The following is a 23,834-nucleotide window of genomic DNA, read 5'->3' on the forward strand; positions in this document are numbered from 1 at the left end:
CTCTTTGATATCACTGGTTAGCTTATCTTCACATTTCAATTTTTCCCTCTTTATGGCTTTTTTAGTTGCCTTAAGTTGGTTTTTAAAAGCTTCCCAATCTTCTAACTTCCCACTAATTTTTTCTCTATTATATGCCCTCTTTTTTGCTTTTATGTTGTTTTTGACTTAAACGCTCATCATTCCGATTCAGTACAGATTGGCAACATCTCCTCCACACCTACCCTCAGCACAGGGGCACCGCAGAGAAGTATCTTTAGCCTCTTGCTCTACTCACTTTATACTTACCATTACTTGGCTAAGTACAGCCCCACTGTTGTATTTAAGCTTGCTTACAACACCACTGTAGTTGGTTGCAGTACAGTAAAGGTAGTGACAGATTGGCTTCTTGGACTGAGAATGAAAACCTAGTTGAATGGTGAGACCACAACCTCTCTCACTCAACGTCAGCAAAAGCAAAGAGCTGATGATTGACTACGGGTTGAAGAAGGTGGACGTCCTCATTGGGGGAATGGAGGTAGAGAGGGTCAATAGATTTAACTGCCTTAACATTAATATATTGGATGATCTGTCCAGGAACCAGCAAGTAAGTGTCATCACAGAGGAGGTACAACAACATTTCTACTGTCTTAGAAGTTTGCTCAGATTTGGCATGTCACCAAAAACTTGACCAGCTTTGATAGATGCACAGTGGAAGGTATCTTACCTGGTGGCATCACAGCCTTGTATGGAGACGCCAATGCCCAGGAATGGAAAAAGCTACAGAAAGAGGTGGATACAGCTGTATTCATCAAAGGCAAAGCCCTCCCTACCATGGAATACATTTACATGGAGCACTGCCACAAGAAAACAGCATCTGCCGTCAGAGAGCCCTACCATCCAGGCTGTGTCCTCTTATCACTAGTTACAGTGGGCAGGAGGTACACAAGCCCACATGGGGACAGGTTTCAAGGTGTTACCATCAGACTCGATTTTAAACTTGAAGCTCCCCTGCTGCCATTGTTTTTATCAGATAATTGACCCACATTCAATTCTGAATGAGTTGCTGTTTCTGCAATTAGACCAATGCAATCATTTTCAGAACCTTTTTTAAAACTCAATCATTGAAATTCCCAAGTCCTTAGTTAGGTTCTGAGTTGACCCAAGCTACAATTGCAAGCTTGCAATTCTATTTAAAGCTCGTCTTTCAGCCTTGTATCTTATCCACCATAGCTAAACTATTTCATTTTCTATTACATCAGCTGCTTTAGCAACTCCAGAATTAATCAGTGCTCATTGAAATGCCAATCTCTCTTGCTTATGGAATTACAAAATGAATGTAATTATCCACAGTTTTGGTAGACAACTCGGCCAGTGCCTGAACCTTAAAATTCTCACTGCCATTTTAAAACGCCACTATAGTAGCCTTGCCTGAAGATTTTGAACCCCTGACTCAACTTCTGATCACACCAGTGACTGCTTACTGTGCATCAAGCTATCTAGACTCTATGCTCTGAAAGTCCTTTTTATTCCTCGTGGCTTTTTCAAAACTGATATCTAACCAAGCTTTTGGTGACTTCAAATTCCTGTCTGTAGCATAAGTTCTGCCTGACTTCTTATCCTTTTTACTGCACAGGATGTATTTCAATACCTTATGCTCAATTATTTTCTCTTGAGGAGCTTTCCTTCTCTTTATTGTTGTCTTATTATGAGATTTGGCAGAAGATGCCAACCCTCTTACCTCCACCTTTCAAACGTCACAGTTCAAACACTCACAGCACTGACTTCCAGTGCCAAATCATTGTGACAATTTCTGTCATGAGCCAACTCAATCTGTTGTTCAAAAACTTGTGTTTTATTGACATATGACATTTCTTTTGATTTCCTGTTCAGTTAAACATAGAAACATAGAAAATAGGTGCAGGAGTAGGACATTTGGCCCCTCAAGCCTGCACCGCCATTTATTATGATCATGGCTGATCATCCAACTCAGAACCCTGTACCAGCCTTCTCTCCATACCCCATGATCCCTTTAGCCACAAGGGCCATATCTAACTCCCTCTTAAATATAGCCAATGAACTGGCCTCAACTGTTTCCTGTGGCAGAGAATTCCACAGATTCACCACTCTCTGTGTGAAGAAGTTTTTCCTAATCCCGGTCCTAAAAGGCTTCCCCTTTATCCTCAAACTGTGACCCCTCGTTCTGGACTTCCCCAACATCGGGAACAATCTTCCTGCATCTAGCCTGTCCAATCCCTTTAGGATTTTATATGTTTCAATCAGATCCCCCCTCAATCTTCAAAATTCCAACGAGCATAAGCCTAGTTCATCCAGTCTTCCATCATATGAAAGTCCTGCCATCCCAGGAATCAATCTGGTGAACCTTCTTTGTACTCCCTCTATGGCAAGGATGTCTTTCCTCAGATTAGGGGACCAAAACTGCACACAATACTCCAGGTGTGGTCCCACCAAGGCCTTGTACAACTGCAGTAGTACCTCCCTGCTCCTGTACTCGAATCCTCTCGCTATAAATGCCAGCATACCATTCGCCTTTTTCACCGCCTGCTGTACCTGCATGCCCACTTTCAATGACTGGTGTATAATGACACCCAGATCTCGTTGCACCTCCCCTTTTCCTAATCGACCACCATTCAGATAATAATCTGTTTTCCTGTTTTTGCCACCAAAGTGGATAACTTCACATTTATCCACATTAAATTGCATCTGCCATGAATTTGCCCACTCACCTAACCTATCCAAGTCACCCTGCATCTTCTTAGCATCCTCCTCACAGCTAACACTGCTGCCCAGCTTCGTGTCATCCGCAAACTTGGAGATGCTGCATTTAATTCCCTCATCCAAGTCATTAATATATATTGTAAACAACTGGGGTCCCAGCACTGAGCCTTGCGGTACCCCACTAGTCACTGCCTGCCATTCTGAAAAGGTCCCGTTTATTCCCACTCTTTGCTTCCTGTCTGCCAACCAATTCTCTATCCACATCAATACCTTACCCCCCAATACTGTGTGCTTCAGGTTTGCACACTAATCTCCTGTGTGGGACCTTGTCAAAAGCCTTTTGAAAATCCAAATATACCACATCCACTGGTTCTCCCCTATCCACTCTACTAGTTACATCCTCAAAAAATTCTATGGGATTCGTCAGACATGATTTTCCTTTCACAAATCCATGCTGACTTTGTCCGATGATTTCACTGCTTTCCAAATGTGCTGTTATCACATCTTTGATAACTGACTCTAGCAGTTTCCCCACCACCGACGTTAGGCTAACCGGTCTATAATTCCCTGGTTTCTCTCTCCCTCCTTTTTTAAAAAGTGGGGTTACATTAGCCACCCTCCAATCCTCAGGAACTAGTCCAGAATCTAACGAGTTTTGAAAAATTATCACTAATGCATCCACTATTTCTTGGGCTACTTCCTTAAGCACTCTGGGATGCAGACCATCTGGCCCTGGGGATTTATCCGCCTTTAACCCCTTCAATTTACCTAACACCACTTCCCTACTAACATGTATTTCCCTCAGTTCCTCCATCTCACTGGACCCTCTGTCCCCTACCATTTCCAGAAGATTATTTATGTCCTCCTTAGTGAAGACAGAACCAAAGTAATTATTCAATTGGTCTGCCATGTCCTTGCTCCCCATAATCAATTCACCTGTTTCTGTCTGTAGGGGACCTACATTTGTCTTCTCAAATCTCCCTGAAGCCATTGCAGACTCCGTGGAAAGTAAAATAGTGTTTCTAATGACGAGAATTAAAAACAGGATTTCAATTTCCTCTCCCACTTCCTTTCACCAGGTACCTCTAAAGCAATTTGACCCAGGAAGCAGAAGGTCCCTTGACATGGAGTTCACTACCCCTGCAGGAGAACTCCCCCCTTTTTAAACATTTGCAGGTGCAAGTATAGCAACATTCTTTCTCAGGTGAATGAGGGTAGACCAGGCCAATAATCATCTGAGGACCTCATAAAAATTCTGGTAACAATGGAATAGGGAAAGAGATAGTGTGCATAGCAGGACTACACCACATGAGAGCCGAGTTCAACAGGATTCGCTAGAACATTAGTTCTCAACCTTGGGATTGCAAAGATAGAAAAAATGGACTTACAAAGGTACTTGGCACATCTTATACTGCTGCAACAGAATCTTCTATGAGTGTTTATTTCTTCAGCATCTGCACAAGTGTTGATAGGATGCTGGGGATGTAAGGCGATGTAAAACAAAATTGTTCAGATAACAAATACTTCTGAGGCTTAGTATTAAAACAAATGCCAGAAAGAAGAAAGTTTGATTTATTGTATCAGTGATGAATCCACATTTTCCAATATTTATATTGCATGGAAAGCCTTCTGATTTTGTATTTTCAGAAGTTAATTCAGTTTGAATGAATTGTAGTAAAGTCAACATGCACAAAAACACTAACATCTAGTTCCTTTTTATGCCATCATTCTAAAATAATTTTACAGTCCAAAATGTTATCTCTCATTTTTTAAGTTCAATTTCAAAGCAATATTATCCACACCATCTGAGTTGACTCAACTCCAGTGATATGCATTTATTTTGCACTTGAGAACCATCCTCAGGACAGATCAGGACCAGTCGAACCATTTTTCTTTCTTTTCACATCAGTAATTGCTAATAATTAGACACTAACTATCAGTCACAGAATATATTACAACATGTAAACATTTAATTGCAAACTACATCAGAAAATAGCAGCAACAAACCATTCGGAAATGATGCCAAGTTGAACAGGTCGTTTCAATATTACAAATGAGGTGTTGGCATATATCAACTCAATTCTCTAGGGTTTCTCTGCTGAGAAAATTGATTTTTCCCCCTCTGGGAAGGGACAGATGTTTTTTCACACACGTGGCACATTTATAAATAGGTTGATAAATAACTACCTTAACCATCAACTAGTATGTCAGAGACAGCATTGCTTACTAATTGTGGCATAAATGCTCTCTTTTGATAATCGGTGGGCTGGCAAATACTTGGCCAAGTTTCTAAATATAACTAGTATTGGCTAGGGGAGAAAATAGTGTGGGTGGGGAGAAGAGGAGGGAGAAAGAGAAAATTTCTTTGTGTAAAGGACAAATTACTTTGACATTTGCTCCATTTCAATTGGAACATACGGTTTAAAACAATTCCATGAGAAGTCTCAAGCACTGTGTTGAATTAATCACATTATACACACACCAATTAACAAGTATCAGTACATTTAAAGCAGCTCTTCAAAAGGAAGTGCTTTGTGTTTAAATTCGTGTACTTGGATGAATGACTCTTACCAAAATGGAATGGAAAAATAATTAAATCTTCAATTGAACTTAATAATGAAGCAGCATACAAGGCACGCTGACAGCTTCACTCCACTTAAAGCGACAACATTATGGGCCTCAATGTGAAGCACAATTTTCCTAATCCACTTCAGTCAGCTGGATATTGTGACTTGAGAACATGTTGTATCACGATCCTTTCCCATGGGCGCTTTTCATATTAACATTTATTTTCTTCCAAGCTACAATTACAGAATCTCTCAAAAAGAAGTAAGAACAATGTTTGGAGTCTGCACAAACGCTAATTTGCTGAGACAGCCTCACTGTTGTTTACCAACCTTTTTATTCAAAAGCAAGAATCAGCTGGTCTTTAGTAGAAACTAACAGCTGATTAAAAAGGGAGGCAAAGATCTACGTAGAAATTTATAACGAAGTATAAATAATATCCTTTATAAACTAATGATTCACTTGAGTCAGCAAAGTTCTATCCAGTCCAGTACCTACCTGGAGATCACTGTTGCATTTGTTCATTCTGTTGACTATTTCTCCAGTCTGATAATATCCCATTAACTGCTTACTGCTGCCAGAGCTGGCCATCAGTGTTTCCCTCTAGTCAGGAACCATTTTAGTGAAAGCCATGTAATAACCAAGTGGTCCAGTTACTTACTTCCCACGCTTGAGTTCTGGGTGGCGATTTATTTAGTTTAATGGGGTATTACAGGTAGCGGCTCTGGTATGGTAGTGTAGCAGCTAGCATAACACTTCACAGGGCCAGCGATCTGAGTTCAATTCCACTGCGGTCTATGAGGGGTTTGTATGTTCGCCCTGTGACCATAATGGGTTTCCTCCCACATTCCAAAGACGTACAGATTAGTAGTTTAATTGGTCACATGGGGGTAATTGGGTGGTGCAGGCTCATTAGGCCAGAAGGGCTTGTTATTGTGCTGTATCTCTAAAACAAACAACTACAGGTAACCACTCTTTGGTTAGATGTTGGTGTATTCCCAAGGGTCCCTTTAGTAATGGGGATCACAGAGAAATTCTTCAGAAAAGAAGTTGTCACACCAATAACCTTTGCTTCATGTTACTATGCTTCCTAAATGAGATGTGAAACTTGTATTCAATGCAGAGACCCATTTGGTAAAATGCAAGAAACAAGTGGTTCCTGAGAAAGTACCTATGGAAATATCAACATTGAAATACCACAATCATTGAAACAGAATTATTTGCTTAAGCATTTGAACGGAATTCTGTAAAAGGAATTCAAGGTAAGCAAAAGCAATAAGTTCAGTTCTATCAGAAGGAAAATATATTGGAAACCTTCCTCTTGATTCATGCACTAGGGGGAACATCAGTATTTAATCAGCGACTCTTTGGCAACAATGATCCTAAAATGTCTTTATTTTTCCACAGGGTGTGTTTCATTTAAGCTTCTTGCCCCGTAGTCGAGATCGAAGTATCAGGGAACCTGGGATCCATTCATTTGGGCTGGACATCATTTCTTGCCAGAGAGCCACCTCTTCTTCTGTTGAGTCCATCCATTCGACTGGAATTCCATAACTATATCCTGTAAAACAAAATGAGTTGGAGAAAGTCTGCTCAACCCAGTGGATAGAGAAATCCATGAAAAAAGTCAACTCTTATTGCATTTACATGAATGTTAATCCCATGACCAAGATCACAGCAAGCTATATCACGCAGAAGAATGTTCTTCGGTTGAGGTCACCATGGCAATACTATGCAAGTTGTGAATAATATCCAGTTCCAATATTCATATGTGTCCTTCGCCCCATGATATGTCAAAAGATCATCAGGACGGATTCTCCAAGAATATTGAGAGAATTTCTCCTATAGTGTCTAATATTCTCTCTAATTCAAATCATTGCATACTTATGGATCAGATTAATATTTTTAAATCAAAGTTTAGATACCACTGGGAATATTCCTTTCAAGTAATCACCGTCCCAAAAGACCATTGCCCATCATAATGCTACATTTGCCAATTTGTTGAACTGTGTTAATTTTCTAAACAGAATTTGTAGATCTAATATTTCTTTCAGGAGCAAATTTATATAACTGAAAAGTTGTCCTAGAAAGGAGTAAAGGGTGAGCAAAAAAAAAGTGCAATTAATGTACCTCAAATTTTTAATGTAATTTTCTATTTTATTTTCTGCCACACCATTATGAACCATTCAGGATCAGGCAAACGGTGAAATGAGACTGGGTCTGCACTGTATCCATTATTTTGCTAACACATTTGTGCTTTACTGAAGGTTGCTCTTATTTTCAAGATGGAAAAACAGGTTGCCCAAAAAGGGCCACAAACCAATGTTAAATTAAGATATAATGACTTACGGAGACTCTTTCTGAAATGAGTAGCTTGTAGTTGGCTGATCGACGAAAGTGAAATTTATTTTAAAGTTGAAGCAATGGGATTATAATGTGGATTTGATCTGGGTTTTGCTTTACCCATCTGCAGTTCTGGTAAATCAGCATTCCATGCATATACAACCCAGTCATGAAGGGAGTCTGCAAGGGTTATGCGATGATGTTGTCACTAGATGGCACCAAAGTACTAGATGGCGTTAAATAATAAAACACTGACATAAGTACTGTAATTCTGCGGTTGTTGGAAACCCAAAGCAACACACATAAAATGCTGAAGGAACTCAGCAGGTCAGGCAGCGTCCATGGAAAAGAGTAAACAGACAACGTTTCAGCCCAAGATCCTTCTTCATAATGGGAAAGGAAGGGGGAAGGTGGCAGAAGAAAGAAGTGGGGGGAGGGGGAGAAGGATAGCTGGAAGGTGATAGGTGAAGCCGTGTGGGTAGGAAAGGTGAAGCGCTGGACAAAGAATCTAATAAGAGTGGAGTGTGGACCATGTGAGAAAGGGAAGAAGGGGGTAGGTGAGAAGAGGTAAGAGGCTAGAGTGGAGAATAGAACAAGGAGGAAGGAATTTTTTTTAACTGGAAGGAGAAGTCAATGCTCATGCCATCAGTTTGGAGGCTACCCAGATGGAATATGAGATGGTGTTACTCCACCCTGAGAGTGGCCTCATCGTGGCTCAAGAGAAGGCTGTGGACCAACGTGTTGGAATGAGAGTCGGAATTAAAATGGTTGGCCACCAAGAAATTCTACTTTTGCAAGTTGGAGGGGAGGTGCTTGACAAAGTAATCCCCCAATTTATGGCAGGTTTCACCAGTGTATAGGAGGCTGCATCAGGAGCACCGGATACAATAGACGATCCCAACAGATTTGCAGGTGAAGTGTTGCCTCACCCGGAAGGACTGTTTGGAGTGCTGAATGGAGGTAAGGAAGGGGGTGAATGGACAAATATAGCACTTTGGCTCCTTGCCAGGATAAGTGCCAGGAGGGAGATTAGTAGAGAGGGATGGGGTCTGTTAAAAATGTCATTGGTAGTGGGATCCCTTTGGAGATGGCAGAGGCTGCAGAGAGTGATGTTGGATGCAGAGGTTCATGGGATGGTAGGTGAGGACAAGAGAAACTCTCTCCCTGTAAAGCCAGTGGGAAAATTGGGTGAGCGTGAATGTCTGGGAAATGGAGGAGATGTGGGTCAGGGCAGCATCATCGATGGAGGAAGGGAAACTCCTTAATTTGAAGAAGGTGGACATCTCTCATGTCCTGGAAAGGAAAGCCTCATCCTGGGAACAGAGGGGGTGGAGACAAAAGAACTGATAAAAGGGAATGTTTTTTTAACAGGTGACAGGGTAGAAAGAGAATAGTCAAGATAGCTGTGGGTGCCAGTAGGCTTAGAAAAGATGTTGGTGAACAGTTTGTCTTCAGAGATGGACAGAGAGAGATTGAGAAAAGAGGGGGAGGTGTCAGAAGTGCACCAAATGAATTTAAGGGCAGGGCAGAAATCGGAAGTAAAGTTGATGAAGCTGACGAGCTCAGCAATGCAGTTGTCAATGTAGCGAAGGAATAGTTGGGGACCATTACCGGAGAAGGCTTGGGACATAAACAATTCTTTGTAGCCAATGAAAAGGCAGGCATCGCTGAGGCCCATGCAGGTGCCTTTGAGTCTGGAGACAGTGGGAAGAGCAGAAGGAGAAATTGTTGAGGGTGAGGACCAGTTTTGCCAGACAGAGGAGAGCGGTAAACTTTAATGGGCTTCTTGATAGGGAATAGAAGTGTAGAGGGACTGGACATCCATCTGAAAATGAGGCGGTCAGGGCCACGGAATTGGAAGTTGTCAAGGGAATCAAGAGCATGTGAAGTGTTGTCGATGTAGGTGAAAAGAGACTGAACCAAGGGGGATAGAATGGAGTCAAGGAATGTGGACATCAGTGTGGCAGGAGCAGGCAGAAACAATAAGTTTACTTGGACAGTCAGGTTTGTGGATCTTGGGTAGGAGGTAGAGGTGAGCAGTGCAGGCTAAGGGAACTATGAGTATGGTGGCCCTGGATGGGAGTTCTCCAGAGTTGCGATGGCGTCGGAGACAATTTTCTGACAGTCCAGAGTGGGCTCCTCTTCAAGGCGTGGGTAAGAGGATATGTCTGAGAGTTGCTACCTGGCTTCAGCAAGGTAGAGGCCAGTTCAACATACTGCAACCCCACCCCCCATTCTTCTTCAAGGAGCAGGTAAGAGGTGATGTCCAGGAGTTGCTATCTGGTCTCGGCAAGGTAGAGGTCAATCCGCCAGACTGCAACAGCACTCCCGTTGAAACACTAATGTCGTATTAAATCTCAACTCCATTAGATAATTAAAAGAAAGAACAGCAGGATGGCCAACACAAATACTTCTGTACAAAATGTGCAAGGCAAAACTGCACTTTCCTTGTAAAGCAATTGGCAAAGAAAAACAATATAGATTTAAAACCATCAAATTCAAACAGTGTGCTGTCGTGTTACAATGACTGGCACTGCACAGTCTCAGGGTAGAAGCTGCTGCCGAGTACTCTGTTCTGTGCTGGAAGATGCCAGCCTCTCTGGACTTGGTCTGTGGGTGTGTGTGTGTGTGGGTGGGAAGCCCGTCTCAAATAGGAGTATGGTACAGCCGGGGAACAAAACAGAGTTGCATACCAGTGCAGATGAATGGATGGTGAGAGGTAAAATGGCGATTGACTGGTGGGTATTGTTTGGGGGTCCATATTTACCTGTACCAAGGCCCAGCCGGAGTCCCCCCAGAAAATGATTGGTCAGCTTTTCATGGTCCCAGACTGTCAGTTCAACACAAACTTCCTTAAGATCCTCTGTTCTGAAACCATCATATACAATAGTATGGTTATAAACTGGATTGATGTCTTTTTTCACAATCCGGGTCTTCTGGTAGCTCTTCTTACTTGTGTCAGGGAGCACGTAGCTAGGGGAGACATAATTAAGGACATTAAACAAAAGGCGCAACTCAATCCAAAATTTGCAGACCAGAAACTCACGCCCTTTCTTATTTAACATAAAATAAGGGAGTAGGATAAATCAATTATGTTTATCTAGGATTAAAGCTTGAAATAGGTTACAAAATATCAAGCTAATCTGTTTGCAGAATTTAAGGTGGTAGTGTGAATGATATGGATATAACTGTTGGAAATACCATTTCACAAACGAGTCTACTCCTGACGATCGCAGCTGTGGCAAGTCCCTGGCATTTTTCATCCAGATGTGCACCTCTCCAGTAGGGGGGTCCCCAGTGCCTTAATAAACGACATAAAAATGAAAATGAGTCTTTCATTACAAATTCTAAAATTGTTATATAGCCTGTGAATTAAAGCTACACGAGCAGGAAGTGAAGAAATATGGAGAAGTGTTCTTGGGCCCCTGTAGTTAATCAGACTAAAGTTCTCCTTGACTCACCGTAACAGGATTCTAGACAAAATTCATGTTCTCCAAGTTCACCAATACACATATATTGGCCCAAATCGGCTCTTCCTATGTCATACATTTTCTATTATTCTACAGTTCAATCATTGTGCCACCAACCTACATCACACTGTTCACCGGAAAAGTAAACAGACCCCAGTAACAATGATCCTCGCCGTTTTCTCCAACCAGATGAGCAGAAACTTCTCAAGAACATGGTATCCAATTGAATTGGATTGGCTTTATTACTTACATCCTTCATATACATGAGGAGCAAAAATATTTATGCTACGTCTCCATCTAAATGTGCAATGTGAAATTTATAGTAATTTGTAATAAATAGAATGTACAACAGGATAGTCAACATAGCACAGAAATACAATTGTGTCAGCATGAATTAATCAGTCTGATGGCCTGATGGAAGAAGCTGTCCCGGAGCCTGTTGGTCCTGGCTTTTATGCTGTGGTACAGTTTCCGGATGGTAGCAACTGGAACAGTTTGAGGTTGCGGTGACTTGGGTCTCCATTGATACTTTGGGCCCTTTTTATACACCTGTCTCTTTAAATTTCTTGGATAGTGGAAAGTTCACATCTACAGATGTGCTGGGCTGCCTGCACCACTCTCTGCAGAGTCCTGTGATTGAGGGAAGTACAGTTCCCGTACCAGGCAGTGATACAGCCAGGCAGGATGCTCTCAACTGAGCCCCTGTAGAAAGTCCTTAGGATTTGAGGACTCATGTCAAACTTCTTCAACCGTCTGAGGTGAAAGAGGCACTGTTGTGCTTTTTTCACCACACAACCGGTATGTACAGACCATATGAGATCCTCGGTGATGTGTATCCCAAGGAACGTAAAGCTGTTAACCATCTCAACCCCAGCTGCATTGATGTCAATGGGAGTTAGCCTGTCTCCATTCCTCCCATAGTTCACAGCCAGCTCCTTTGTTTTTGTGACATTGAGGGAGAGGTTGTTTTCTTGACACCACTGTGTCAGGGTGACTTCCTCTCCGTAGGCTGCCTCGTTATTATTTGAGATAAGGCCAATCCATGTAGTACTGTCAGCAAATTTAATTAGCAGATTGGAGTTGTGTTAATCCAATCGGTATTACTTACATTGGTGAATATCTCACGGCATTATTTGAGATAAGGCGAATCAGTGGAGTGTCATCAGCAAATTTAATTAAGAGATTAGAGATGTATTACTCCATGGGTAATACTTACATCGTAAGATGTATTTCTGCATTATTTACCAGAAATATGGCTTTCCATATTTCATTACACCATAGAAGGAAGTAATTTGGCTCAATGAGTCTATGGTGCTTCCATTGCACCACAAGTTCTCTCTATAACTAATTCTCCCAACACTTCCTTCAGTTCAACTACCCACTCACATGCGAGGCAAGCTGCATAGTTATCATTTAAATCCAAATCCTTCCACTATTGCTACTCTGGAAAGACTTTCCCACACATTTTAAATCTAGTCGTGACAGTGTGACAATTCCAGGCTATTTCTGATATCACCAGAGAAGCTTTGTGCAAGAACAACATTTCTAATTCTAACAAAAACTTCACAGGAAGATCTAGGTTGAATTTCCCACAGGGCTCTAAGAAATCCAGAAATGGGCATAAAATTGCTTTACTCCAAGTTAAGCCTACAAAACTACACCGTGTTTGTGCAGCTTCAAAGCTGGTGAGTCAGTGAAGAACTATCAAGGGCCATGAGACCAATTTGTAGAAAAGGTGTACTCAGGGCAAAGTGAAATATTTTGTAGAAAATTGGGCTGAAACTTACAAATGAAAATATATAATTTTATATTTAGCTATAATCTATAATATTATTAATATTACAGTAATATTACAGAGACTCCACATTCTCCAGCAGAAGAGGGAGGAAGCAGATAATAAAGGGAGGGAGGATCAGCTACTAAATGAGACAAAAATAGACTCCAAAGAACCGTCAGGGCTACGGAAAGGATTATTGGTGTGAAGCTGCCCTCAATCCAGGATTTATATATGCATCTACAGTCAGGAAGCAGGCAAGCAGCATCATTGTAGACCCATCACACCCTGGACATCACCTGTTCCAACTCCTTCTTTCTGGTAGGCGCTTTAGATCACTGTATGCCAGGACAAATAGGTACAAGAACACTTTCTTTCCGTACGCCATCAGTCTTATGAACACTTCAATTTTAGTTTATTATAAAGCAAGTCTACCTGTACATACACAGGTATACTTCATTGTATGTAGTTCACGATTATTTGCACTATTGTTTTGTTTGCTTTTTGATTCTGTACAGCGAGAGCTCAGGGAAACCGGTATCAAGTTCCCTGTATGTGTCCACGTACTTGACGATAATAAAGGATTCTGATTCTCATTCTGATATAAAAAAAAGCTGTGCCCACCACACTCTCAAGTTGTAAAATAATACTGATAAATCAGTAACTATGGTTGCAAGAGAGATTTGAACTAAACAGGAAAGAGAAACATCAGGCATTGTGCTGGAAATATTTAGAGGCAATTTTGAAGTAACATCAATGGTTACCTAAGGTGCCCACTGGGATGTATTTGATGGCAAGGTTTATTTCTCCTCTGTGGTCGACTCCAACTCCCACTGCAGGAATCTGCAAAAGAAAGTCAATAATTTATTAAAAGTGATTAGTTCAGTTGGGGACTTTCTCATTTGACAATCATTAGAAAAACTAGCATCTCACACAACAGACACACAGTGCTGGAGGAACACAGCAGGCCAGGCAGCATCTGTGGTAGAGTACAGTCAATGGTTTGGGCTGAGATCCTTCAACAGGACTGAGGAGTCACAGTAAGAGGGTTGGGGGGGGGGGAAGGAAGCAACAAGGTGAAACCTGGAGGGGAGAGGGGTGAAGTAAAGAGCTGGGGAGTCAATTGGTAAACGAGATACAGGGCTGGTGCAAGGGAAATCTGATAGGAGAGGACAGAACACCATGGAAGAAAGAAAAAGGGGGGGAGGAGCACCAGAGGGAGGTGATGGGCAGATAAGGTGAGAGAGAGAATGGGGAATGGTGAAGGGGGATGGGCATTACTGGAAGTTCGGGAAATCGACATCCATGCCATCAGGCTCCTCCAACCTGAGTGTAACCTCAACACAACAGTAGAAGAGGTCATGGACTGATGTGTTGGAAAGGAAATGGGAAGTGGAAGTAAAATGGGTGGCCACTGGGAGATCCTGCTTTTTCTGGCAGACAGAGCATAGGTGCTCGGCAAAGCGGTCTCCCAATTTACGTTGGGACTCACCGATATACAGGAGGCCACATCAGGAGCACTGGATACAATAGATGACCTAGAGACTCACAGGTGAGGTGTTGCCTCAACTGGAAGGACTGTTTGACACCCTGAATAGTAATGAGGGAAGAGGTGTAGGGACAGGTGTAGCACTTGTTCTGCTTACAAGGATAAGTGCCAGGAGAGAGATCTGAGGGGAAGTCTGACAGAATCCTTTCTCCGGAAAATGCGAAAGGATTTTAACATATTAAAAGATAATTTTAAAAGTTACAAGTTTTAAATATCAGCCGTTAATTAAAAGATTAAAGATTAAGATTAGGAAAAAGCACTACACTTTGCATTCTGTGCTAAGGTTGTGCAACATACACCCGGTAAGTGTACGTTCCTGGTCTTCTGCTGCTGTAGCCCATCCACTTCAAGGTTCAACATGATGTGTGTTCAGAGATGCATTTCTGCACATCACTGTTGTAATGCGCGGTTATTTGAGTTTTTGTTGCCTTCCTATCATCTTGAACCATTCTCGCCATTCTAAATGTATACTGTATACTCTAGAGACTATGAAAATCCCAAGAGAAAAGCAAGTTTAGAGATACTCAAACCATCCCATCTGGCACCAATAATCGTTCCATGATCAAAGTCACTTAGGTCACATTTCCCCCCATTCTGACGTTTGGTCTAAACAACTGAACCTCTTGACCATGTCTGCATGCTTTTATGCTGCCATATAATTGGCTGACTAGATATTTGCATTGATGAGCAGGTGTACGGGTGTACCCAATAAAGTGGCCACTGTGTGCATGTCAAGTTTGGATTTTGAAAGACCTCTACAATTTTCAATCAGAGGAACATTATATCCTCACAACCGCTGCTGGTGATAACTCACACTTCTCCTAAAATGCTGGCGGAGATGGGTAAACCATAGGTTTAGAGGCAGAAATAACATTTTATGTTACTTACCCTCGATTTTAGAAGATACCAGTTTAGCTCTCGATTACTCCAATCCCAACTGGCCAACTCCAGATCCACCTCTCCCAGAAAACTATTCCGGCCCAGTGTGTCATTATGCCAGACAGACAAATTAAGCCTCTGGATCAGGAGAACACTCTTCTCGATTCTATACTGTTGGTGGGGAAAAAAAACAATTGTATAAAAACCCAATTATTCACCCAGTAGGTTGCTGATGTAGTAAATTAAAGCATTTCATCTTCCTCAGTGAATTGTCCATTATGCATATCACTTAAGTGGATATGACTAAATAGCAGATTAACCAGATATTAATTCGAATGCTCTTCATAGAAGCTTGGAGACACTTGCCTAAAACACAGGGACAAATGATTAATTTTGGAATGTTGGAGCATCCCAACATGTAAAATGCATTGTAAACTTTTTCAAAGGTGTTGCATTTGGCATCAAGATTCAGTTCTAGCTCAAATATTCCTAGTCAGCCGTTGTATGTAAATGGATACAGAAGCTTTCACCTTCTGCCTGGTAAACAGGCTCTGAGCATAAAATCATCTCATCAAATCTTATAGGACATAGAATAGTACAGCACAGTACAGGCCCTTCAGCCCACAATGTCGTGCCGACCCTCAAACCCTGCCTCCCATATAAGCCCCCACCTTAAATTCCTCCGTATACCTGTCTAGTAGTCTCTTAAACTTCACTAGTGTATCTGCCTCCACCACTGACTCAGGCAGTGCATTCCACGCACCAACCACTCTCTGAGTAAAAAACCTTCCTCTAATATCCCCCTTGAACTTCCCACCCCTTACCTTAAAGCCAGGTCCTCTTGTATTGAGCAGTGGTGCCCTGGGAAAGAGGCGCTGGCTATCCACTCTATCTATTCCTCTTATTATCTTGTACACCTCTATCATGTCTCCTCTCATCCTCCTTCTCTCCAAAGAGTAAAGCCCAGCTTCCTTAATCTCTGATCATAATGCATACTTTCTAAACCAGGCAGCATCCTGGTAAATCTCCTCTGTACCCTTTCCAATGCTTCCACATCCTTCCTATAGTGAGGTGACCAGAACTGGACACAGTACTCCAAGTGTGGCCTAACCAGAGTTTTATAGAGCTGCATCATTACATCGCGACTGTTAAACTCTATCCCTCGACTTATGAAAGCTAACACCCCATAAGCTTTCTTAACTACCCTATCCACCTGTGAGGCAACTTTCAGGGATCTGTGGACGTGTACACCGAGATCCCTCTGCTCCTCCACACTACCAAGTATCCTACCATTTACTTTGTACTCTGTCTTGGAGTTTGTCCTTCCAAAGAGTACCACCTCACACTTCTCTGGGTTGAACTCCATCTGCCACTTCTCAGCCCACTTCTGCATCCCATCAATGTCTTTCTGCAATCTTTCACAATCCTCTGCACTATCTACAACACCACCAACCTTTGTGTCATCTGCAAATTTGCCAACTCACCCTTCTACCCCCACATCCAGGTCGTTAATAAAAATCACGAAAAGTAGAGGTCCCAGAACAGATCCTTGTGGGACACCACTAGTCACAATCCTCCAATCTGAATGTACTCCCTCCAGCACCACCCTCTGCCTTCTGCAGGCAAGCCAATTCTGAATCCACCTGGCCAAACTTCCCTGGATCCCATGTCTTCTAACTTTCTGAATAAGCCTATCATGTGGAACCTTGGCAAATGCCTTACTAAAATCCATATAGATCACATCCACTGCACTACCCTCATCTATATGCCTGGTCAGCAATCTCTTCTCTCGCCTCGTGGAGCAGCCTGGGGAATATTCCATCAGGCCCCGGGGACTTATCTGTCCTAATGTATTTTAACAACTCCAACACCTCCTCTCCCTTAATATCAACATGCTCCAGAACATCAACCTCACTCATATTGTCCTCACCATCATCAAGTTCCCTCTCATTGGTGAATACCGAAGAGAAGTATTCATTGAGGACCTCGCTCACTTCCACAGCCTCCAGGAACATCTTCCCACCTTTATCTCTAATCGGTCCCACCTTCACTCCTGTCATTCTTTTTTTCTTCACATAATTGAAGAATGCCTTGGGGTTTTCCTTTACCCTACTCGCCAAGGCCTTCTCAGCCCCTTCTTAAGCTCCTTTCTTGCTTCCCTATATTCCTCAATAGACCCATCTGATCCTTGCTTCCTAAACCTCATGTATGCTGCCTTCTTTCACCTGACTAGATTTTCCACCTCACTTGTCACCCATGGTTCCTTCACCCTACCATTCTTTATCTTCCTCACCAGGACAAATTTATCCCTTACATCCTGCAAGAGATCTCTAAACATCGAACACATGTCCATAGTACATTTCCCTGCAAAAACATCATCCCAATTCACACCTGCAAGTTCTAGCCTTATAGCCTCATAATTTGGCTTTCTGCAATTAAAAATTTTCCTGTCCTCTTTGATTCTATCCTTTTCCATGATAATTATAAAAGCCAGGGAGCGGTGGTCACTGTCCCCCAGATGCTCACCCACTGAGAGATCTGTGACCTGACCCGGTTCATTACTTAGTACTAGATCTAGTATGGCATTCCCCCTGGTCGGCCTTTCCACATACTGTGACAGGAATCCATCCTGGACACACTTAACAAATTCTGCCCCATCTAAACCCTTGGAACTAATCAGGTGCCAATCAATATTAGGGAAGTTAAAGTCACCCATGATAACAACCCTGTTATTTTTGCACCTTTCCAAAATCTGCCTCCCAATCTGCTCCTCTGTATCTCTGCTGCTACCAGGGGGCCTATAGAATACCCCCAGTAGAGTAACTGCTCCCTTCCTGTTCCTGACTTCCACCCATATTGACTCAAAAGAGGATCCTGCTACATTACCCGTCCTTTCTGTAGCTGTAATAGTATCCCTGACCAGTAATGCCACCCCTCCTCCCCTTTTTCCGCCCTCTCTATCCCTTTTAAAGCACTGAAATCCAGGAATATTGAGAATCCATTCCTGCCCTGGTGCCAGCCAAGTCTCTGTAATGGCCACTACATCATAATTCCATGTAGGTATCCAAGCTCTCAGTTCATCACCTTTGTTCCTGATGCTTCTTGCATTGAGGTACACACATTTCAGCCCTTCTACCTTACTGTCTTTACACCGTTTATTCTGCTTCTCTTCCCTCAAAGCCTCTCTGTATGTTAGATCTGGCTTTACTCCATGCACTTCTTTCACTGCTCTATCACTCTGGGTCCCATCCCCCTCGCAAATTAGTTTAAGCCCTCCTGAACCATGCTAGCAAGTCTACCTGCAAAGATATTGCTCCCCCTCGAGTTCAGGTGCAACCCATCCAATCTGTACAGGTCCCACCTTCCCCAGAAGAGATCCCAATGATCTAGAAATCTAAAACCCTGCTCCCTGCACCAACTCCTCAGCCACGCATTCAACTGCCATCTCCTCCAATTCTTACCATCTCTGTCACGTAGCACTGGCAGCAATCCTGAGAACGTCACCCTTGAGGTCCTGTTCTTCAGCCTTCTGCCTAATTCCCAAAACTCACACTTCAGGACCTCATCCCTCTTCCTGCCTATGTCGTTGGTCCCAACATGTATCATGACTTCTGGTTGCTTTCCCTCTCGTACCAGGATGTCATGTACCCGGTCAGAGACATCCCGGACCCTGGCACCTGGGAGGCAACAAACCATGTGGGTGTCCTTCTCACGTCCACAAAATCTCCTGTCTGCTCCCCTGACTATAGAGTCTCCAATGACGACAGCTCTCCTCTTCTCCGTCCCACCCTTCTGCACCAAAGGGTCAGACTCAATGCCGGAGGCCCTGCCACCGTGGCTCACACCTGGTCGGTTGTCCCTGCCAACAGTATCCAGGACAGTAAACTTATTATTCAGGTGAATGGCTACAGGGGTGCTCTGCACTACCTGTCTGCTCACCTTCGCTTTCCCCCCCTCTGACTGTCACCCAACGACCTGCTTCCCACAGCCTAGGTGTGACTACCTCCCTGTAGCTCTCATCTATGACTGCCTCATTCTCCCTTATGTCGAAGGTCATTCAGCTGCTGCTCCAGATTCCTTACATGGTCTTCCAGATCGCCCTGCCGTATGCACTTCTGGCAGATGTGACTCTGCGGGTGAGGGGCGTTTCCCCAAGGCTGCCGCATCTCACATGAGAGGCACATCACTGTCTCAGGAGACATTGTAAAGACTAACTGCGAGCTAGCTTGTCCTCCACCTCTTCTCGTCGAAGCCTCTCGAGTCAAAGCCTCAAAGCTCCATTCCTTCACTGGCCCACTCACTCACTGGCCGCTTCGCTTGAGCTACCCCTCTATTTATCTATTTGAGCTTTTCAAAATGTTTGGTCTCCTGACCTCGACTGCCCAATCAGCTGCTTTCTGCTGAGTCTGAGCTATTCAAATCTTGATTGTCTAATCAACGGCTTTCTGCTGATCTATTCAAATCTTGATTGACTTCATTGCACAGACCAACTGCCAAAACTGCCAGAATCTCTCGAGTCAAAGCCTCAAAGCTCCACTCCTTCACTGGCCCACTCACGCTCTGGCCACTTTCTGAATTAAATTACAATTTCATCTAATCTGAAGGAAATATCATTATACTATTGGTGGAATAGGAATGACCACACCAATGGCATATGAAGAATTTGAGATCAAGAATTAACATTTATTGGCAGGAGGGCAAATTAAATTAAATATGTTAAATGTAATTGGTAAATCTTATCAGAATGCAGATAACCTCCTCTAAAACCCAACTATCTCATCCAACAAACTCTGATGAAGGGTTTCAGCCCAAAATGTTGACTCTTTGTTCCTCCTCTCTGTAGATGCTGCCTGACTAGCTGAGTTCCTCCAGTATTTTGAGTGCTCAGGTGCCATCATACCTTCAGTATTTCATTGTAGATTGGATTAGTGTTTCTCTTCTTGACAGAGGTTTTCCTCTTGCCCATGCGTGCCTTATCTGGAAGCAAGTAGGTCTTTACATACCTGTAATTAGTCAAAACAACACCTCTCAACTCTGCAATTTATAATAAAGTACAGCATTTTCAAATGTTTTGAATGATATCAATTATTTCACATCTGCTTCTTTCACTACCCCAGCAGTCTGTTCTAGGCACCTATCTCTCTGTGTAAAAATAAACTTACCCTGTACATCATCTTTAATATTTCCATGCTCACATTAAATGCATTTTTCACTGTTTCATATTAGGTAATCACAGTGAAATGAAACATTAACAGTCTACATGTGGCCTCAACGTGTGGCCTCCTTAAGGATATATGCACATATGCATATATTTAAACACACACACACACACACACACACACACACACACACACACGAGCAAGAGATAGCATTAAGTTTTCAGAAGTTACTTAGGCAAAGTTTTTAATGAATTTTAAAATGAATCATGGATTCCCTATCACATGATTTACACTACTTTCCAAAACGATTACTTTGCATAAATAATAAGCATTTAGATGATTTTTTTAAACTATGAGCCCACGTGTTAAATATGAGTAACTGTAGCTTCGGAAAGTGCCAGGCTTGTTATGAGTGTCTCGTTGAGAGAGGAAGGGAAATGGTGCAACTAAACTTCCAAAGGAGCCCAGGATTTTTGTTGAAGTAATGCAGGATGGTTCCCTTGTCCATCATATAGTAAAGGACTCATGTGAATTGTGTCAGTGAGGGAGGAACGGTAAGCATAAAAGTATAAAGCAATAAATATGGCCCAATCACAAACAAGAGAAAGTCTGCAGATGCTGGAAAGCCAAGCAATTCACACAAAATGCTGGAGGAACGCAGCAGGCCAGGCAGCATCTAGGAAGAGTACAGTCAACATTTCAGGCCTCTGACTCCGTATCTTTTAATCCGGTCCTCATGAAGAATCTCGGCCTGAAACGTCGACTGCCCTCTTTTCCATAGATGCTGCTTGGCATGCTGAGTTCCTCCAGCATTGTGTGTGTGTTGAAATAAATGTGGTAGAGGTTTGTGTTAAAATCTAAAACTGAGAAAGGGAGTTCAGCCACTCCAGTACAGATTGTTTTTCTCTCCATAAGACTATAAGACACAGGAGCAGAATTAGGCCATTCAGCCCATTAAGTCTGCTCCACCATTCCATCATGGCTGATCCTGGATCCCACTCAACCCCACACACCTGCCTTCTCGCCATATCTTTTGATGCCCTGACCAATCAGGAGGCTATCTAGTTCCGCCTTAAATACATCCATGGACTTGGCCTCCACCACAGTCTGTGGCAGACCATTCCACAGATTTACTGTTCTCTAGTAAAACATTTCCTCCCTGCCTCTATTCTAAAGGATCAACCCTCAGTTTTGAGGCTGTGCACTCTAGTTCTGAATACCTCCACCATAGGAAACATCCTCTCTACATCCACCCTATCTAGTCCTTTCAGCATTTGGTAGGTTTCAATTAGATCCCCCCAAAACTGCCAAATGCTCCTCATATATTCACCCCTTCATTCCTGGAATCATCTTTGTGAACCTCCTCTGGACTCTCTCGAATGACAACACATCCTTTCTTAGATATGGGGCTTAAAACTGTTGACAATACTCTAAGTGCAGCCTGATTTGTGTCTTATAAAGGCTCAGCATTATCTCCTTGCTTTTATATTCTATTCCCCTTGAAGTAAATGCCAACATTGCATTTGCCTTCTTTACCACTGACTCAACCTGCAAATTAACCTTCCGGGATTCTTGCACGAAGACTCCTAAGTCCCTCTACACCTCTGATGTTTGAACCTTCTCCCCATTTAGGTAATAGTCTGCACTATTGTTCCTTTTACTAAAGTGCATTATCATACATTTCCCAACACTGTTTTCCATCTGCCACTTTTTGCCCATACTTCCAATTTGTCTTAAGTCCTGTTGCGATTGTATTGCTTCCTCAGCACTACCTACCCCTCCACCTATTTACATATCATCTGCAAACTTTGCCACAAAGCTATCGATTCCATTATCTAAATCACTGACAAACAATGTGAAAAGTAGCGGTCTCAATATTGACCCCTGAGGAACACCACGAGTTACCGGCAGCCAACCAGAAAAGGTCTTTTTTATTCCCCCTCGCTGACTCCTGCCTGTCAGCCATTCCATATCCATGTCAGTATCTTTCCTGTAATGTCATGGGTGTGATTAATGCCATAATGTCAGGGGAGTTTTTAAAACAGTGACATGAGAGGAAGAGGAACAGAGGGAAAGCATTGAAAAACAAGATCTACTTACGCGTCAGTTCGTCCCTTCTTCTCATCCACCACTGCCAGGTCCTTACATTCACCCACATAGATTTGGAACTCCTTGTTCTTCTCATTATAATCCAAGGCAAACCGAACTGACCCCTGGGCATCAATACTTCCAAAGTCAGCACTGTAAACACTCATGATGCTTCCACTCACCTGAAAGTGGCATTAAATATATTGTTATTTCTAGAAGTACATCATATCAGTATTCAGACTAGATTTATTTGTAAAGGTTGCAAGAAATAGCTGATACAATGAATTGGTACAAAGAGATCTATTCTTAGGTCTACAAAACTGTTAAACTCCTCAAATGATCAGCCACAGGAAGCAACTGCAAGCTTAAATAAATGTTTATCTGGAAACATAAATATTCTTTGGTAACTAACAGAATACTTAGTAAATAATCAAGCTTTGCTTTACCAACAGTATAAAAAAAGGTTCTCCTAATTTTTGAAATCAGTACAAAACACTCAGGATATAAGTTGCACTTTCTGTATCTTCACATGCCAAGTTAAGAAAACAAGCACATGATGATGCAGCCAGAAATAACTGAGAACCAGAGGGCAGAGGCGCCCTGCAGAAAGCTGTACAGTACTACTCGATACAGCATACACACACAACTACTCAGAAACCCCAGAGAACCCGAAGGATACATTGAAATGACACTGACATAATGCAGTTCATTGCCCACAATTGAGACCTCAGATTTGACAATGCGGCAGCCAGCACCCTTCTCCCAACACCAAGCGTGCGAGGTTGGCCAAAGCCCCGTTGTGACTATAGCCTGTGGTGGGGGCAAAACCTAGCGCTTAGGGAAGTTTCTCTCTCCATGGATGCTGCTTGACTGTCTCGAGTTTCCAGGACTCTGTTTTGTTTCAGGTTTACAGCACCTGCAGGTTTTCGACTGGCATATTACAATGCAACCCAGTTCTATTGTATTAATAGTTATTCATCCATCTATTTATTTATTGAGATACAGCGTGAAGAAGGCCCTTTCTGCCCTTCGAGCTGTGCTGCCCAGCAATCCCCAATTTAACCCTAGCCTAATGGCATCAGTGTGGAGTGGCAGCCAAATACAGGGTTTGGGAATTGGCAGGGGTGATGGCAGATCATAATCCGCAAGCGGAATCAGTAAGGAGACCAGAACATTCAAGAGTGGGCAGGGAAGGGGATTTAGGTAAATCTCTCTACTTCCTTACGGGGATCCCAGTTTGCCACTGCAGGCTTAAGACCATCCTTCCCTGGTAATACCCCACGATGGGTGCC

General features: G+C 42.7%; 1 protein-coding gene across 6 annotated transcripts in view; it reads right to left on the bottom strand.

Annotated features, from left to right (window-relative positions):
- Positions 1–4,271: 4,271 nt before the first annotated feature.
- LOC134353050 (synaptotagmin-like protein 2) overlaps positions 4,272–23,834 on the bottom strand; it is a 118,364-nt gene continuing 98,801 nt past the window's right edge. For all 6 annotated transcript variants that reach the window (XM_063060888.1, XM_063060884.1, XM_063060886.1 and 3 more), the window contains 7 exons: positions 22,555–22,724; positions 20,196–20,298; positions 15,305–15,466; positions 13,632–13,710; positions 10,825–10,924; positions 10,391–10,596; positions 4,272–6,841 (listed from right to left, as the gene is read on the bottom strand). In XM_063060888.1, the coding sequence (XP_062916958.1) occupies positions 6,696–6,841; positions 10,391–10,596; positions 10,825–10,924; positions 13,632–13,710; positions 15,305–15,466; positions 20,196–20,298; positions 22,555–22,724 (966 nt within the window). In that variant the 3' untranslated portion in view covers positions 4,272–6,695. The remainder of the gene's footprint in view (positions 6,842–10,390; positions 10,597–10,824; positions 10,925–13,631; positions 13,711–15,304; positions 15,467–20,195; positions 20,299–22,554; positions 22,725–23,834) is intronic.

This window comes from Mobula hypostoma, chromosome 10, assembly GCF_963921235.1.
Source record: "Mobula hypostoma chromosome 10, sMobHyp1.1, whole genome shotgun sequence".
In the NCBI taxonomy this organism is placed as follows: domain Eukaryota; kingdom Metazoa; phylum Chordata; class Chondrichthyes; order Myliobatiformes; family Myliobatidae; genus Mobula; species Mobula hypostoma.